This window comes from Echeneis naucrates, chromosome 2 (genome assembly GCF_900963305.1).
Source record: "Echeneis naucrates chromosome 2, fEcheNa1.1, whole genome shotgun sequence".
Classification (NCBI taxonomy): Eukaryota; Metazoa; Chordata; class Actinopteri; order Carangiformes; family Echeneidae; genus Echeneis; species Echeneis naucrates.
The window spans coordinates 14,597,511-14,613,772 of NC_042512.1; the positions used below are offsets into that span (position 1 = coordinate 14,597,511).

Here is a 16,262-nt window from a genome sequence, read left to right on the forward strand (position 1 = left end):
AAACGCTCTCTAAATCATTTGATCTAGGACTGTAAATGTTGCTTGAATCTGTCCCCTCTCCCACAGATGAGGGGCTGGGCAGCAGCGGGAGGCATTATGGCTCCGGTTCGGTCGGCTCTGGTTCTGCCGGGTCTGTGTACCTGTCCGACAGTCAGGACTGGGTGGTTTCCCCGAGCTGCTCTCCAGATGAAGGCTCCAGCCAGCACAATGCCATCTCCCCCTTGCTGGCAGAGGAAACCTTCCGCTACATGAGTAAGTGTCTTTTCTGACATTTCAACAAACTTAGACAGGAAAGAAGTTGCAGTAAATTGTTTGGACAGAAATAGCCTCTGTATGTCTCTCTTTTTTTTTTTTTGGTGGCTCTCTGTCTGCTTTCTTTCGATTGGTCGACTTCTTGATGACATCAGTGAGCAGATGGTGCGTTTGTGCATCTCAGTACACGTGAGGGATTCATTGTACGCAGCGCAGATCCTCTTCAATTAAAATCACAGGGATTTAGCACGGATTTTATTTTGGTTTGTCATTGTGTCTGTTCTTGACCGCTCAGACATTGTGAAGGAGGGAGGAGGGAGGGAAAGAGGGCAAGGAATCCAGGGATCCAGCCAAAGTTAACTGCCGCCGAGTTCAAAGCCAGGGCCAGAGTCACGAGACAGAGCGATGAGGACAGCGGGGGGGAGGCAGAGTGGAGACACAGGGGATGAAGACGGGACAGTAGAGAGAGGAGCCGAGGGCCATGCCGGTTTTCAACATCCACAATGAGGAGGCTTACGACAACATCGCCGTGGAGGGTGAGCGAAGGCGCTTTGTTGTTGAGCCTGACGGACTTGAGAGAGGGAGAGAGGGAGATAGAGGAGCAGCAGAGGCAGCTTCAGCTGTGTCTGTGAGGTCAGGCAGAGTGCATGTGACTGTGTTACAATGTTTAAGTGAAAGCCTCGAAAGACAGGAAGCGGGGAAGTCTGAATCAATGCTTCTGTTTCCACTCAAACAGATTGTGGTATGCGGCGGGAGCAGTGTTGACAGTTGGATAGACTTCCTGTCCATTCTTTCTCACGACCTGATTTCTTTTACTTTGACATTCAAGAAGTAATCCTTAATGTTTGACCGGCAACTGTTGCAGAGTTCTTGCATAGAAGAGTCGAGTTGCCAAGAGTAACATGGAAGATGCAGAAACTTTTATGAAGACTTACTTTATATGACGAGTTGGACGTTTGAGAGCAGCGTACAGTACCAGACTCTCAGCTGATCCACTCCTGCTGTGGAAAATCAACGGCAGCCTATTAATAGATCTTGATGCACTTGCAGAGACATGGCACGTGAATATGCAATGCCCCGTTGTTGCCCCTGAAACAAGGAGACACTGACAAGACATTGTGACTTGACATATCTGCACAACGCTGACTGTAGTTTAATAGCCTGAATATTGCAATACATTTAACATATTGATGTGTACAAGGATCTCAAATATTGATAACCCACTCTTTGTGTCATGGCGTGAAGAGAAGCTGTCTCACAGATATTTCAGAAATGCAATGTCTGAGCTAGGACTTTGTTGAATGACGGTTAAATGCTGTTTCTTATTACTGTGTGAGTCTAAATGCTGACAACATGTTTGCATGTGGTTTTAGCACGTGGACAGATTTTAGAGGATGCATCTGTAATTGATTCTGATACTTTTCTATGCTGGAAAACATCAGCGCTGACCTCATGTGTGTCCTCTGATCCCACTTGACAAACCCACATCCACAACACAACTGTCAGCCTTAAGGAACAGCTATTGTGGACTTTCACCCAAAAATCGTCATTAAAATCAACAGATTAGTTTGTCTTGTCTCTGATCCCGAACCCTGACCTTTTTCTCCAACTTGCACATTAATTTGAGCAGAGCCAGTTTGAACATTTAAACTTTTATCCTGCAGGTTTGTTTTATTTTTACTTTAATAATTACTTGTCAAATAAACAAATGTTGTACCTGCCGCTGGTGTTTTTGGTGTTTTGTGCCAAAGGTCCAAATGACCATGAATCAAAAGGTCCACAGTGTGACTTGACAAGTCACCCATTCACTGTTGTACTGTGTGTATGTACATGTGTGTGCGCTTGTGTTAGTGTTTGTGTATGTGCATGCATGCATTGCATCTTTTTACAACTCACTGGACTGTGCAGTGAAGGTAGTTTATTGGGCTCAGAGTTCACTGTTAATGTTTCCTTGATACACTGACTGTGTGTGGCTAAAAGATTTAGCTTTTCATTCGTTGTATTCATTAGAACGTGATCAAAGCGGACCTCGGGTATGATTTGTACCTAGAAACCATACTTCACATCGCAGGTATGCTCATGTGTGTGTGATTGTGTGCAGGCACGTTTGGAGATAACATGTCATCCCCGAACAGGAGAGATTGTATGTGTTTGAACTATATCTGTGTTCCAGTGTAACAGGACACAGCTCTGTTGGACAGACGGTATTTTTATCTGGAAGTTGTTGGAGGAGAGTGCAGTGTCCAGATCCAGAGGTCACCGTGGGCCTTAGATTACCAGACCGCAACTCATTGCTTTTAGCAGCTGCTTAAGATTTCACCTTTAATCCTCATTGGTGAATTTATTAGACTGAAACTATTTAGATTTCCAACAAAACCAATGAAAAGGAAAGTGATCAGGGACTGTGATAATTTGATTTCACTGAATAACTGTACATTTGTCTTATCTCTTATTAATTGATTAAACTTCTGAACTCTTTTTTAAAGATAAAACTAATAATATATTTTGGTTTAAGCCTCTCAGATTACAGGTCTATGTTTTATTCAGTAACTGTGTGTTTCTCAGACCAAAAAAAATACATTTAAAACATCACACTTGGCTCAACCAACCTCCTGCCTCATAAGTGATGAAAATCTTTAGTTGCCCTAATTTTGTCAATGAAATTAATTATGTTATAAAGCCAAATCCATAGCTCAAGCTCAATGCTCAGAGTTGGGCAGTTAATGCCCAACTCTCACAATTTGATAATTTTCCTCAAATCAAAGCAAATTGTGAGCTGCAGAGTAAATCCAGAGTATGACGTCTGTCTGATCTGTGAAAGGGAAATGAGGTCATAAGGGATGCTTCAGTGATTAGAGATGCCACTTTTCTTTAAACAGGTGGAAGTGGGAGCAGTGCAGCGCTGGTGACGCCCACTCAGGTGCTAAAATCAGACCAAACTAATGTCATTAATATAACGTAATTAATGTGTAGATTCTCCACAGACTAATGTTTCTATGTGAAGTTGATTTATTTATTTTTTTTAAGCTTAAGCTTTCACTCTCTGCTGCTTCTTTCTTTCTCTGAATCTCAGTTTCTTGTTCTGTTCTTTCTCTCTCTTTGAAAGAAGCTGGGTATTTCTACACCTTTTTGAATTTCTCTTCCCTTCTTTTCTCTCTCCTCTATCCCTCACTAGCATATCTTGCTTTGGAGCCCTCCTCTTATCCCCATACTGGCTCTCAGAGCCTCTCCAAAGGTATCTTTCTCTCCCTATCTGCCTGTTCTGCTCTGCAGCTGCTTCATTTAGCTCTAGAGTGAGAGAGGGGCTCCGCCCTCAGTGTGGCTCTGACAGCTGCAGTTTACTTGGACCTGGACATACTCCAGAGCCACAGATCTGGAGCCCCTCACTGTAGACAGCTGGTAGTACTGTATAGTTTGTGGGCTGTGTGTGTGTGTGTGTGTGTGTGTGTGTGTCTTCAGTTACTTTCAGACCACAAGCAACCGTATCGGCATGTTGTGGCTCTCACAAATTATCTATAGCTTTAGTTGTGTTTGGGAAATATACTCAAATCCATAAACCATTAAATGATGCAACTGGCTGCTCACGTTGCTTCTGGTCAGAACCTTTAAAGTCGGCATGCTAAAGAAGATTGTCAGTTAGTTTGGGGTGATGATTGGGGTGTAGAGTTTCTTTTTTTTTTTTTTTTTGTGGTGACTACACACATTGCATGCACATGCTGCAGCATGCTTTCTAGATTTCATGTGTTTGTGTTTTTATGTTCGACAACTCACATTTTTACTCTGGACAGTCCTCAGTGGTGATCGGGTGGAGCAGATGACAAAGACCTACAATGACATCGAAGTGGTTACACATCTTTTGGCTGAGGTGAGCATCCCATAGTTTGTAACTGTTCGTTTTGTGCTAAGAAGTGGCATGCAATTGGCTGATTGACCTTGGATGTCCTGGTTTCTGATTGGACAGCGGGACAGAGACTTGGAGCTTGCAGCTCGGATCGGTCAGTCGCTCCTGCAGAGAAACCATCTGCTGCAGGAACGTAATGAGGCCTTGGAGGAGCAGCTAGCACAGACCCTAGACCAGGTAGCTTCAAATTTCTAATATAATGCAAGTCATGAAAAATACTTGTCTGTCTAAGTGAGTTGGAATAAGTACAATAAATTATTCAAATCTTTGCTTTTGAAAATTGATTGCTATCAATGAAATCTGTCATTCTAGTGTTTCCTGGTCATATGAGGAGTCTCAAACTAATTGCTGCTGTCCAACTCTTCCCACTATCCAGGTTCATCAGCTGCAGCATGAACTTACCAAGAAGGATGAGTTGCTGCGGATGGTTGCAAGCGCCTCTGAGGAGAGCGAGACCGACTCCAGCGTTTCCACCCCCTTGAAACAGCCTCAGCCACCAGGAGGAACCACCGCCGCCGCCACACTCAGCCAGCTGGAATCTCTGCAGAGCAAGCTGCAGGAGCTGGAGGAGGAGAATCTGGTGCTGAGGTCTGAGGTACGAGGTGTTTGCGAATGGGGAATTTTGGTGGAGATGATGAATCACTGGATTGGAAAACAACAGGAAGTGAAGGAGGAAGTTTTAGAATGAAACCATGAAGTTGGTACTATTACTGCAGCAAATTATAAAGACAGTTTTTTTTGTTGTTTTTTTTTTTTTTTTTACATTGCACACACCAGTAGGTCTGAATCGAGACAAAGAGAAACAGATTGATAAAACAAACTTCCTCGACAGCAAAAAAGGGGTTAAACATATGACGTTACAAGGGGAGGTTGATAGATTTGTAGAAGTCCCTGACAGAAGAAAAAGCTTGTGATTGACAAAATATGAATCTGACTGCCTGTTTGTATCATCTCCGCTGAAGGCACACCAGCTGAAGAGGGACACCATCACATATGAAGAGAAGGAGCAGCAGCTTGTGAGCGACTGTGTCAAAGAGCTCCGTGAGTGAAATGCAAACATCTCCTCCCACACACAAAGATATTTTTAATGGTGCAGTGCTACTTTGACATTCACATGGTTTGTGTGCGTTTGTGCTGACCCTTAGGTGAGTCCAACAGCCAGATGGTGTCTCTGACAGATGAACTGTCCCAGAAGAACGAGGAGCTGCTCAGGCACCAGGAGGAAATCGCTCAGCTGCTCTCCCAGATAGTGGAGCTGCAGCACAGGGTGAAGGAGGTGAGGCGGGAGGGGGTCAAACATAGTGTTTATTAGGACAGACATCCAGCTCTCATTAATCACTTGTGTTGGCAATTCACAGGTGAATACACTGACTGTGTGTGTGTTTGTCTCTCATTTATGTGATGCTTGTGTTGTTTCTCTGTAGCTGGCTTTGGAGAAAGAAGAACTGAGGATCCATCTGCAGGCATCCAAAGATGCTCAGAGACAGCTCACAGCAGAAGTAAAAAAAAAACAAACTTATTTAATTTAATTTGAAAAGTTTAACAGACCAATGTATGCATCAGATCAAGTGGTTAAAAAGCAGAAAAGAAATAATGTTAATTTTGTAAATCTATTAATCAATTGGCAATTTATTTGAAATAATAAAACTAGTTCACTTTCCTTTGCTGAATTATTTGCAACAGGAGAAAGCTGATATGGATAACTGTTGTGTATGTTTGTGTGTGTGCGTCAGCTGAATGAGCTGGCGGAGAGGAACGCAGAGTGTGTGGAGATGCTCCATGAGTCTCAGGAGGAGATCAAAGAGCTTCGCAGTAAAAATGCTCCCTCTGCTGGGATGCGGCGGCACCTTTCCTACGGCCTGTACCCCATGGTGAGGAAAACAATCTTCAAATAAACCCCACACATTCACGTGAGTGGCCATCCAAAAATAACTTCAAACTTGTGTCTTTGTACAGGACTCTCTGGCTGCAGAGATCGAGGGCACCATGAGGAGAGAGCTGAGTGTGGAGGAAGAGACTGCCTTTCAGGACCAAAGGTTAGAAACACATCAGATAGGAGACCTCTGTAGACCTTTTAACAGAAATCAAAGCTGTTGGATCAGATGGTCGACAATCAGGTCGTATTTTGTGGACTTTGTCACTGACCTTTGAACCTTCACGCTGCAGAATATCCCAGAAGCGAGTTTTCCAAACAGTCCGCTCCGTCAACGCCTCAGCATCGCGGCCAGCTTCAGCGACGCCTCCAATCCCCGGCTCAGGACAGAGCTCTCTGGTGATGACGGCGCAGCCCTTCCAGTCCAGCCAGGGGTACGTCAGAAGATCTGCTTCCTGTCTTGCACGTGACAGACAAAGCATAAAGTTTGGAAGCTTTCAGGTCAACAAAAGTTTCTCTGTTCAGGGAGGAGGTGCGAATGGGCCAGCCTGGCTCGCCTGGTGGGAACGACCTGACGAGAGCGCTCCACCGCTTGTCGCTGCGCCGACAGAACTTCCTGTGTGAGCGTCAGTTCTTCCAGGCGGAGCGGGAGAAGAAGCTCCAGGCCCTTGCAGGGGCGGAGGCAGGTGGGGATGACAGCTGCTGCAGCTCACCGATGGGCAGCGTGCTCTCCTCTTTCTCCAACCTGTCCGAACTCTCCATTAGCTCCAGTGTCTTCAAGACCTTTCTGCCTGAGAAGCTTCAGATTGTCAAACCCATGGAAGGTAAAATTTTTTCATTTGCTATTTACCTCAAACATTGTGCACTGTTGAGTGAAAAGTTGACTCATCCTCACCTGCCTTTCTGTTTTCAGGTTCACTGACACTCCATCACTGGCAGCAGTTGGCCAAACCACACCTAGCCACCATCCTGGACCCTCACCCAGGGGTGGTGACGAAGGGTTTCCGCCCGCTGGCTCAGGATGCTGTCTACCACCTCTCTGACATGGAGGAGGATGAAGAAGTTGAAGAGCTCAGGAGGAATGGTGTCCTGGAGAAGGGGGCAGCAGAGCGGGGTAAGGAGGAGGAGGAGGAGGAGGAGGAAGAGGAAGAGGAAGGCGGGATTACCTTCAAGGTGCGCTACACCTCAACACCGGAGGAGAGGAAGGACAGAAAGCAGGCGGTGTCGCCCATCCCTGCCCCACCTTTCTCCCCGTCTGTGCCGACATCGTCATCCTCAGGCAGATCAGACCTCTGTCTGACACCGGCTGCTCATCTCACCTCTGAGAGGCCTCAGCCCAATCCACAAGCCTCGACAGCAGCGGTTCAACCACAGACTCAAATTTGCACGCCTGCATCAACAACAGCAGCTTCCTCAGGTAAAGGCTAGATTTCACTCCTGCTCGTTGTGACTCTCTTTTTCTCTCATAACCTGATTTTTTTTCCCTGTTTGTTCAGTTCAAAATCCGGGAAAGTGTCAGAGCTCCACTTTCTCCACCTACACTTTCACCACCTGCCGCATCCTCTATCCCAGTGACATCACACAGGTCACCCCAAGGTAAGCCATCGTCAAAGCACAAGGAGACTCTTTTTGTCATGAAGACTTTATGCATCAAATTGATAGTCGCACCTTGTGTGTCTGTGGTTTCCAGTTCTCAATCATCCCTCCTGGCCAACACACCCAGCTCCATGAGGACGGGTCCCAGTACCCCTGTGACTCCCTGCCGACTGAGCCTGGGTGACTCATTTCCCCCTCGACGTCCCCCTGCGCCCACCAGCAGCCTGGCCAAGCTGGTTCTGGAGAGGGGCATTTCTGCACAAGTGTCCACTGACACCCCACCCTCATCCCCAAAACCCACAACCCGGCAGCACCTCTTCCATTTCCTCCCAAGCACACCCCCCAATTCGCCCTCTCACTCACCCGCCCCTTCTCCTGTGCCCATGGAGGCTCGCCAGCACCCAGCTGACAATTTTCTAGCCTCACGGCCAGCGGAGCTTTTTCTCCAGGACGTTTATGGGTTGAATCTGGGCCGTGCCCCACATCCGGACCTCCCAAGCACCTCCCAGGAACCCCCTGGCTTGGTCCCTTCAGGCCGCGTCCGGACCGACCCCGTCAGTGTCGGCCTAGTGGAAAGACTGCGGCGGCTCGGATTCACCAAGGTGCTCCACGGCTCAGAGTCTGAGGCTTCACGCAAGGATTCTTCCACTTTTGTGTCTGCAGGTGGAGGGAGCCTATTGGACGGGCTGAGACGCAACCAGAGCCTCCCTGCCATGATTGGTGTCAGAGCAGGAAGGGCAATCAGCAATCCCACGCCTCCCACCTCCTTAGCCCTCCCCCCTCCACCGTGGGGAAACATGAAAGAGCGACGCCGACATCTTGCTTCTGTCTCTCATTTCCCATCAAGTTCAACTAAGCACTGAAGAGAGGGATGGACTGGGAGGGTACAAACCGAAAATCAAAATCCTCTCATCTCTCCTCCTTTCTGCCTTCTGAGAGACGAGTCAGGGCATCCATGGGCAAAACAATCCTTCCTTTATATGACTTACTTTTGAAGCACAATTTAAAGAAACAGACTTTCTAGCAACGGCGTTGTGTCTGTGTAGATGTTTGCCCTGATGCTACTTGTTAAGGCCTTAGCTTGGCTCTGAACAGATTATTCAGCTCTTGTCGGTAGTGTATGGTTTAGGTTCTGTAGTTTCCATTTGAGACTGGATGTTGAGTCACAGGTCAAGAACAGAGGGAACGTGCAAGTGAATGATGGTTTGTGGAAGTGGATGCAAGCGTAAAGGCACAGTAGAAGTATAAATACAAGAGGGAGGTCTCTTACGCAAAGAAGACGAGAAAGTAAGTGAAAGGTAAAGAAAGGAGGACTGAGCATCAGTGTTTCTATGTCAAGGGTTTGTTTCACCGGCTGGAAAGGCTTTGGTCAGTAATGAAACAGCATTGTGATGGCCGACCGTAGCTGTCACACAAGAACATCTGTGTCAGCACATTCAAACCTGTACAGTGACCCGAGAAGGCATTCAGCTCAACAACTGGGGGACTTAAAGTGCTAGCTGGCTTCACAGCATACTGCCAGGCTCAACGTGTAGTCAGTCCATGCCTCTAACATGCTACATGTTATTAATGTAATAACTTTGTTGCGCAGATGTCTGGTGTCCGTCCATGTGCCCTTTCCTTTGTCCTGCCTCCTGCAAGCGTCTGCATGACACTTCAAATGTGACCTTTCCTACAGGTTCCCAGCATGCACCTGTCCGCAGACAGGTGGGGCCAGGCTGAAGGCGAGGTTAGAACCAAATCTAAACACCAGGCAAAAAGCAAAAAGCAAAAAGAGAAGATCTACCTTATCCTTCAGGTCCTTGTGTTTTGTGTGTTTTTAATATGATGAGGCCTTAAGTGGGTGCCAGCACTGTTATGAACTGTGTTTCTATTCAATGGTGTTTGTATATATTAGTTTGCACTCAGCGGGATTTGCAGGTGTGTAACTCAAGCTCATTCGAGGATCACTGCTGGGCTGAAAAGATTTCATCACAGCGCTGGACTTTTCGGGAACATAATTGTGTTTATCTCAGGCCTTTGGCACGTTCAGGTTCAGTTTGTTCAGAGGGAAAAACCACTGACATTATTTTAGTTAGTCTATCACATCTAAGTCATCTTCTGTTTTAAAATGGACCTTGGGGGTAATCTCAAGGACATGTATGATTCACTCCTTAGCCAGCAGGTAGGATTATCGTCATATTAATCTAATATGACATAACGCCACATAATCTCATGCTTAGATACAAGGAGACTTAGAGCTTTGTGCTCGACCCCGGTAATCCTGACTTCCCTAACATTCATCCAAATCCACCTCCCCCCCTTTTTTATTTTTGAGTTAATCTTTATTTTTGGACTGACCGCACTATGAAGTATACAACTTCAAACATAATAAGATTTTGCATAGTGAGTGCCTGTTTTAATAATGTCAACTAACATTTTGTCATAATATATGTCATTTTTCTTTCTTTTCACGCTTAGAGGCCCATAGAAGGGAATCCAAATCAAAGCCAAATCTGTTACTTTTATTTTCTGAAGAATTTGAAGAATCATACATGTACATATATGACGCATTTTACTCTAACTAGCTGTGACATATTTAACAGTGGAAGATAAGCTTGAGTTTCTTGTTTTGTATGTTTATATACTCGGAGACAAGAGGAAAGAAGGTGCAGTAAGACTGTTCATATCTTTAGACTAGTGATCATTAATCCAATCTTCTCAGTTCCACAGGAGGTTCAGGTTTGGGTCTTCCTCGGGCTAAAATATAAAATATCCTATTCATGTCACTTCTCTGAGATAATAATAATGATAATGTATTATGGGTATGATTAAGTTGCCTCTTTTTTTTTTTTTTTAATAAAGCAATGGAAAAAAGCCTCTGACTCATGCACTGGTTTTATTTAAGGCTACCTAGACTAGACAAGAAACAGTCCTTCTGTGGGAAGTTTTTAATCTTAAATATAGTACATAAATTATATTAGACCATCCCTAGCAAGAACCCATGAGCATCATTAGCCCAGAACAAATCCTTCCCAACCCCATTTTAAATGCTACAGCTATTTTTTACTCCACTACATTTGTACGAGCCCTCCAGTTAATTATTGCTTTGGTTCTTACAACACAAAATACAATATATTGTCATACATTAGCAACTTCCTGCTCAAAAATATTAGAAGACATTTTGGCTGAGCTCAGGTTAAAGTTGTGTGAAAAACTTACTTTTTTTTTGATAACTATTTGCATTGATAGAAAAGATCAAGTTTCATCTTGTCAAGAGAGCAAGTGAGATGTGAAGAGGTCTCATTAAGCCACATTATAATGCAAATGGGTTTGTATCACGGATGTGCAGGATTTTCATGTTTAAAGTCCATCCAATAGTTTTTGGCCAGCACATAATTTTCTTGAGTGCATTTAACAGATGAAAAAAGTGACATGAGCCGCCAACTTTCAAAAAACCTTCAGCCATTGTGTCAGTTTGCATGACTTTTATCCACATGGGTGCTTCCAAGCCGCTGTATTCAAGTCTGTGGTTAGTTCCTCCAGTCTGCATCCTCACAGAGGACAGATCTTAATGCTGTCGGAGCTTGAGGAGAACTGGCCTAAGGCAAAGTCTAGACCTACCCCAACTCCACTACCCACCCCGAAGACAGCATAAAGTGGTTGGGTGAAATTAGCATGGAAGGTGTGAAGATGCGTCATGCTCTCTGCCACACTGTAAAAGGCCAGTGTCCCCACAGACAGATCCAGGTAGACGCCCAGACGGGGGGAGTAGGTGACTGGTATGTCCCTCTTCTCGTTGTCGTGCATGGCTGAACAGCAGGTGTCTGACAGCTCCAGGGTCCAGGATTGAGCGTTGTAACCCAGCCCTGACCGTGCGTCTGCGCCCTTCCTGCTCAACGCCCCGTAAGCCACGCCCATAGAGGAGCCGCGACCCCTCCACTCCACCTCCCAGTAAGAGCGCTGGGCGTACAGCGAGCTCTGGCACATTACCTGGGTCCAGCCGTCAAAACGCTGGGGGGAGTCGGGGTAGGGCTGTGCTGCTGCCTGCAGTGTTGCTTTGGTGTTCCCCTCAGAAAGAGCCAGTCTACGGTGGGCTGTGTTGGGGTCAAGGGTCAGGGCCACAGAGTCTAGAAGAGAGATGAATAAAAAAGATTAATTCGAGTAAAGCTTCATCTTCAACAGTCCAAACTCTATTTTTTTCCACTTGAGACTCACACTGAAGGAACTCATCTCTGGTCCTGGGCTCCGGGGCTTGGATGTGGTCGATGTTAATTTCTCTCACTGTAAATATCAGAGTCTCTCAGTTATTCTCAGGAACACATTTTGCTGCATGCAATGTTAATATTTTTAGGAGTTCTTGTCCAAGTTGTTTGGCTCAGAGTCACTTACGTCCAGGGAAGGCAGGAGCATGAACCATGGTTTCAGGGGTGGGCGTGTCCAAGAAGAGACCAGGGTTAACTGTGCAGGGTGAGGAAATGTCTTGTGGTGAATTATTGTGATCGGACTAATGGGTTGTTAATTTGACATATTAAAAGGCTGACATCTTACTTTCTGTTGGCGTTTCCGACAGGGCAGCCACTCCCCCTGTTGATAAACAGTGACACAAACTTTCAAGTTAAACTCATCCTCCATCATTTAAGAAACTGCTTACTGATGGTCCATATCAGTTCATCAAATTCATCAAGCGTATTATGATAAAGTACTGAGTTTTAAGCATGATGGGAGTTGTAGTCAGGCCTTACATGGGTTTCCTCCTGCAGATGGCGTGTTGGGGGCTGGGGTAGCCGGGGTGGCCTGGTTGAGGCCGCGTCGATGGGAGCGGAAGAGGCTGGTGATTGATGCCATACGACTGAAACCTGACCAAACCAGGAGAGGTTAGGAAATGCATTTTACAGGTTTTGTCATGTGGTGGAAGCAAATGTGTGTTGAACGTTTTAACTTTACCTCCAGTTGATGCTGGAGCTGGAGTTGGGGCCAGAGTTGGGGCCGGAGTTGGGGCCGGGACTGGAGTTGGGGTTGGTGCTGCAGCAGGAGCAACCATATTCTGACTGGATCTGCTCCAGAGGGACTGAGACTCTCTCCGACTCGGGGTTGGACTGGCTGCAGGGCTCGGCCTGGAGTTGGTCTCCCTCACTGTTTGGAGCGGAGATTGAGGTTTGTTTTCTTATTGTTCAATTTGAAAAAAGATAAAATCTGTACATACATCTTGACTGTAAAAATAGTTTATTATATGGAAACAAACACGTAATATATTTGATGGACAGTAAACAATCATCAGAACAAACCTGTCTCCCTTTCCTGTCTCTGTCTGTCCCGAGGTCTGGAGGAGTTTGTGTTTCCTCTGTCTACAACGAGGAGGAAGTATATTTTTAAACATGTTCCCTGCTCCATCCCTTTCTATTTAAATCAGCAGAAAAAGTTTCACCTCGTGGGTTATTTCTGCTCCTCACATCTTGACTTTTGATGCCTATACCTGAGCAATAAAATATAATCTTTAATGTTCTTCCATTGTTATTTTTCATTTTGTTTATATAATATAGAATGATAACATATTTTATATAATTATGTAATTCCTTTTTATATAATGAATGTCAGTACCGAGCCCCCGTCTGTCTGTGTTCCTCCCTCCAACAGAGACAGTTGGTGTAGGAGCTGCAGGAAAATGGCACACATTTAAATTCAAGGGAACAAAAGTAAAAATACGCAGTGATGATGCAGTAAAACTATGAACGTACCTGGTGAACGACTGTTTGTGTTGCGGGAACCCAAACTGGAAAACACTATTCAAATTCAGAAATGAGTTCGTTAAATAATGAGAACTGGATAAAAGTGTGTTTAGATGTAATGGGAAAACAAAAAACTCACATTTCAATATCCCCGCCTTCGGTCCCGAGCCCCGGTTGGCTGTAAGGAGGAAAACATGCAGGAAAGATCAACACAAACATGCAAACGTGTTTATTCTGATGTTCAAAAGAAAAAGAGTCCTACCGTCTCCTAGAGTGAACAGCGTTGTATCGTTAGCTGGAAGAGAACAAACGATGAGATAAAACAACCAGAAAACATAAAAGGAAGAGTGCAGCAACACAGCTGAGACCGACTGAGACTGACCTTGCTTGGTGATCTTCCCCAGCTCCTGGTTGCACAGGTCCTCCACTCGCTCCCTGAGGTCCAGGATCGCTTCACGAACAGGCTCAAAGGAAGCTTCTGCATTGACCACCACAGTGGGCAGGTCCCCTGACTCCAAGGGACTGCACATGGACTCATACATCTGGAGGAAAATATGGTTTGAGGGTAGACAGAGGGTCAAATTACATGGTGGCACTAAATGTCATCACAGTAAATAGGCAGGAAGTACAACAGTTCAACCATTTAATGATATTACTCCTCTCAACAGAATCTTTTTCCAGACGCCCTCTATGCTGAAATAAAGCCTTTAAAGAGGAGAGACTGAACGATGAAGGGCATCTCAGTCTACCTTCAGGTAGTGGATGTGGTCTTCACAGCGAGCCAGGTCCTTCATCTCAGTGTCCCTCCTCTTCAGCTCCTTGATCTCTGCCTCCAGACTGTCTGTGACCTCCTGGGCCTGGCCCATTTTCTCCAGGCTGGCCTGATCCAGCACCTCCTCCAGGAGCTCCTGCAGACGCTCCACTGACTGCAGCAGCTCCGACAGCACCAGCCCCGAGTCCTCATGCAGTCGATCTGAGGAGCGCTGTGCAGACAGGAAGCAGATGTTGACCCCAGGAGGCGAGTACAGAACACACAGTCAGCACTGAAGTGACATGGTGGCCATCTGTCGACCAACCTTCATCGACTCCATCATCTTCTTCATGTCTTTGAGCTCCTGCTCTCTGTCTTTCAGCTTCTGCTGATTCTCTGTCTGCAGATCTGACAACACTTTCTACAGAGGCACAAAAAAAAAAAAAAAAAAAAAAAGACATGACATATATTCTTCCCATCAAATCTCAAGCAAGCAGCTGTGTATGTATGTGGCACAGCAGGCAGAATGGGAGGGTGGAGTTGTATGGTGGACAGGAATGTAGTTAGACATGTCCTCAGCCTGGCTCAGTCACAAACAGGGACAAAGAAAACACGGTCAGCAGCTGGTTTTCCATGTAAAGTAGCTCCAGATTCAGTATTAGCCATGTGAACTACGATGGACTGGTGACCCAGAAACGGATAAGTGGTAGAAGATGAACGAATGGATGAACTCTGCCATGTTGTTCTGGGTACAGCCAGGAAGCAGAAAGTGTTAGTCCAGCTGCTCACCGTTAACCCACCGACTGTAATCATCTTTGTTAACATGACGTGTCAATAATAGTTTGAGCCAGTCAACATGTAATTATATGAACACACATGCTGTTTAAAAATCTAAACTTCTGAGAGTTACACAATTAGAATGAGGAACAACTCAGCTGTAATGAGTAACGCTATTCCTCCATTATGGCCTTTCCTGTGAGATTAGACGTTTTCAGACACACATACAATATTTACACTGACACATTATTGCTCACTGTGTGCTATAACTGAATTGTCTATATGATCTTACATTGTGTAGTTACAATATTAAAATTTGCTGACCCATTGACTAAAGGGGATTTTTTTCCCCACCACACTCGAACTTGATAATGGATCACACAGCAGTGGACCCGGTCAGCGGGCTCAGCGGCCCTCACCAGCTTCTCCTCAGCATCCACACGCACACCCACCTGTTTCTCCACCCGCTCAGCCTTGGTGGAGACACACTCGTGGCCTTTGTGCTGGTTGCTGGTGCAGAGCCAGCAGATGAACATCTTACACTGGCGACAGAAGAACTCCTGCAGGTACTTGTGCTGGGTGCAGATCTTCTCAGCCAGGTTGCCTGTGGGTGCGATGAGCTCATGCTTATTCAGGGACTTCTTGGTCTGGTGGGGCTTCAGGTGGGTTTCGCAGTATGAGCTCATGCAGACCAGGCAGCTCTTGATGGCTGCTCGCTGCTCTCCTTTGCACATGTCACATGGCACAGCTGAGGACGACAGCTTCCCCTTCCCAGCTCCACGACCACTGCGGATGGACTCCCGGACGTCAGATTTGAGGGCCCCCTTGCGGAGCTGCTCTACAGCTTCAGCCAGCATGGTGTTCCTGGATAGGGAGGGCTTGGGGCAGAAGGTTTGACGGCACTGGGGGCAGCTGTAAATCCCCTTGGGGTCATCCTTACTCCAGTAATCCTTGATGCAGGCCATGCAGTAACTGTGCCCACAGGGGATGGTGACCGGATCATTGGGGAGGTCCAGGCACACGGGGCAGTTAAACTGCTCCTCTGTCCACAGTTTACTGCTCATGGTAAAGACGCCTGTTCAAAAGGAAAGAAGGAAACAGGGAGTACAGGCAGATGTACGGTTAGTAGGCCTGACAAAGCAAAGAGCCTAAGAGAAGGATTCAGAGATGTGAAGAGCCTGGATTTAAAGGAGGAAATGCTGTCTGCCAGGTGAGAGCAGGGAGAGGTGAGCAGGGCGGAGTCAGAGCCACCAGGCAGGTTGAGCGGGGAGAACGGGTGGCGTTAGAAAACTGCTCAATGCCATGAAAATCAATGTGTGAATAGACCTGTGATTTTATCCCTCCCCCCAAAAAAAATAAAAAAAATAAATATATATATCCAGGGGAGTATTCAGATACTGATTA

At 46.0% G+C, this 16,262-nt stretch overlaps 2 protein-coding genes across 3 annotated transcripts; one reads left to right on the top strand and one right to left on the bottom strand.

Moving 5' to 3' along the window:
* The first annotated feature begins 144 nt into the window (after positions 1–144).
* On the top strand, positions 145–10,474 carry trak2 (trafficking protein, kinesin binding 2). Of its 2 annotated transcripts, none has more exons than XM_029521661.1 (15): positions 145–252; positions 3,132–3,172; positions 4,041–4,117; positions 4,214–4,330; positions 4,530–4,748; positions 5,116–5,194; positions 5,299–5,429; positions 5,578–5,652; positions 5,887–6,024; positions 6,110–6,189; positions 6,320–6,460; positions 6,552–6,850; positions 6,940–7,443; positions 7,523–7,622; positions 7,717–10,474. In XM_029521661.1, exons 3-15 carry the CDS (start codon positions 4,067–4,069, stop codon positions 8,483–8,485), a joined length of 2,703 nt encoding a protein of 900 aa, XP_029377521.1. In that variant the 5' UTR covers positions 145–252; positions 3,132–3,172; positions 4,041–4,066; the 3' UTR covers positions 8,486–10,474. The 2 variants fall into 2 exon arrangements, with proteins under 2 accessions (XP_029377521.1, XP_029377513.1); XM_029521653.1 differs by lacking the exons at positions 145–252; positions 3,132–3,172 and adding exons at positions 628–788; positions 3,428–3,487.
* On the bottom strand, positions 10,445–16,227 carry trim25l (tripartite motif containing 25, like). The gene is made up of 16 exons (XM_029521674.1): positions 15,311–16,227; positions 14,407–14,502; positions 14,080–14,313; positions 13,713–13,872; positions 13,593–13,625; positions 13,470–13,508; positions 13,340–13,384; positions 13,203–13,256; positions 13,030–13,077; positions 12,890–12,949; positions 12,549–12,737; positions 12,347–12,460; positions 12,153–12,188; positions 11,994–12,062; positions 11,820–11,885; positions 10,445–11,731 (listed from the first exon to the last, which is right to left on the bottom strand). The coding sequence occupies exons 1-16, from the start codon at positions 15,920–15,922 to the stop codon at positions 11,157–11,159; spliced, it is 2,430 nt and encodes an 809-aa protein (XP_029377534.1). The 5' UTR covers positions 15,923–16,227; the 3' UTR covers positions 10,445–11,156.
* Between the last annotated feature and the right edge of the window lie 35 nt (positions 16,228–16,262).

Coding starts and splice junctions, on each gene's coding strand:
- trak2 (XM_029521653.1), top strand. CDS start 734: ATGCCGGTTTTCAACATCCACAATGAGGAGGCTTACGACAACATCGCC. Junction 5,195..5,298: donor CGACTGTGTCAAAGAGCTCC/GTGAGTGAAATG, acceptor GCTGACCCTTAG/GTGAGTCCAACAGCCAGATG. Junction 5,430..5,577: donor TGCAGCACAGGGTGAAGGAG/GTGAGGCGGGAG, acceptor GTTTCTCTGTAG/CTGGCTTTGGAGAAAGAAGA.
- trim25l (XM_029521674.1), bottom strand. CDS start 15,922: ATGAGCAGTAAACTGTGGACAGAGGAGCAGTTTAACTGCCCCGTGTGC. Junction 13,078..13,202: donor CACAGACAGACGGGGGCTCG/GTACTGACATTC, acceptor TTTATTGCTCAG/GTATAGGCATCAAAAGTCAA. Junction 11,732..11,819: donor CAGAGATGAGTTCCTTCAGT/GTGAGTCTCAAG, acceptor TCTCTCTTCTAG/ACTCTGTGGCCCTGACCCTT.